The 1,278-nt window shown below is 36.6% G+C and overlaps 1 protein-coding gene across 1 annotated transcript in view; it reads right to left on the bottom strand.

Moving 5' to 3' along the window:
* Positions 1–1,109, bottom strand: part of LOTGIDRAFT_239621 (hypothetical protein) — a gene marked incomplete at its 3' end in the record, with an annotated part of 2,846 nt that extends 1,737 nt beyond the window's left edge. The window contains exons 1-2 of the mRNA XM_009062685.1: positions 911–1,109; positions 248–393 (exon numbers count right to left, since the gene is read on the bottom strand). Of these exons, the coding sequence (XP_009060933.1) occupies positions 248–393; positions 911–1,089 (325 nt within the window). The 5' untranslated portion in view covers positions 1,090–1,109. The remainder of the gene's footprint in view (positions 1–247; positions 394–910) is intronic.
* Positions 1,110–1,278: the final 169 nt, after the last annotated feature.

Below are 1,278 nucleotides of genomic sequence, written 5' to 3'. Positions count from 1 at the left end.
GGCATGGAAAGCCTCAGGGAGAAAGACGAAATTAACATTCCGAAATATATTTATAGTTTATTGTGGTTTGCTTGGGTTTACAAGTGACATGCAATAAAGTAGGTCATTAATGGGAAAAACGACGTCATCAGATTCCAAGCATATAACCAGACTAGGCTACAGCCCGTTCTCATAGATATCAAAAGCTTAGCCTATCAAGAAGGGTGTGAAAATAGCAAAATTATGGTTATTATTGTATTGTACTTACCTTTGGCACCTCGGTATCTACATAAATAAGTAAAACCGTAAGTGAAATTCCGCCATGGGGCTAAAAGCTCATCGCGATAGTCACCCATGCAATTTTGAACATAAGGGTAAGCACACGATAAAAAGCTATCAAAGGTGATCTTATTTCTGAAAGCAAAATAATTCAATTAGATATGCAAAAGGGATAGAGTCATGGCGCCAACCTCCCGAGACTAGGTACAAATAGGGCACGGACCTACTCAATAGTGCGAAAGCGCTGTCGAAGCTGAATTCAGAATGTGGTAACTTTGTGGAGGCGTCATAGTTGCAGGCCACTTATAGTGCTTATGAGAGAGTTTCCCCTAGATGATTTCTGAAAACACATATTTTTGGGAACAAACGTATAAAAATCATATTTTTTAGATTTGCTGAAAATAAAGTTGGGGTACAATTTTTTCTAGCCATTGCGCCTTGCTATAGTCATATCATTAAATGTTTCGAGTACATGTACTGCATTGCAGGCCCAATTGTGTTTTCTTGTCGTTTGGAATTGAGTTGTTTTTGAATTAAATTCCATGAGCAATCAAAAATGAATAAATGGATATCGGCCTGCAGTGCCAAGGGTTAAGTGTCGTATTACTCGAATACCCTTGTTTAATCATTGCAATTATAGAATGACACTCACCTACAAATTTCATCGATAATAGTAAAATAATTAGAGGGGTTTAAAATAGACGTTCCTTGTATCTTTAGAATGATACTTGAGATCTCAGGGGTTGGGCTGCTTCGATACATCTCGTCTACGCATGTCTGGATGTTTTGATCTACATATGGACAATACTGATCAAAAATGGGATACCGCATACAAAAACATTGCTGCGCTGAAAGGAATAATAAAACACTATTTCAGAGCAGAAATATCAGACCTTTTGACAAAGTTTCAAAGAAAATAACTTAAAGTGATACTACGTTTTAGAATGAACATCAAGAATGGTCAATATGAGAAAATATATTCATCAGTTAACTTACCTGGTGTCATAAAGTTACAACAGA

This window comes from Lottia gigantea (genome assembly GCF_000327385.1).
Source record: "Lottia gigantea unplaced genomic scaffold LOTGIsca_529, whole genome shotgun sequence".
Taxonomy (NCBI): Eukaryota; Metazoa; Mollusca; class Gastropoda; family Lottiidae; genus Lottia; species Lottia gigantea.
Note: the sequence above shows the minus strand (reverse complement) of the source record. Positions and strands in the feature narration are given on the sequence as shown.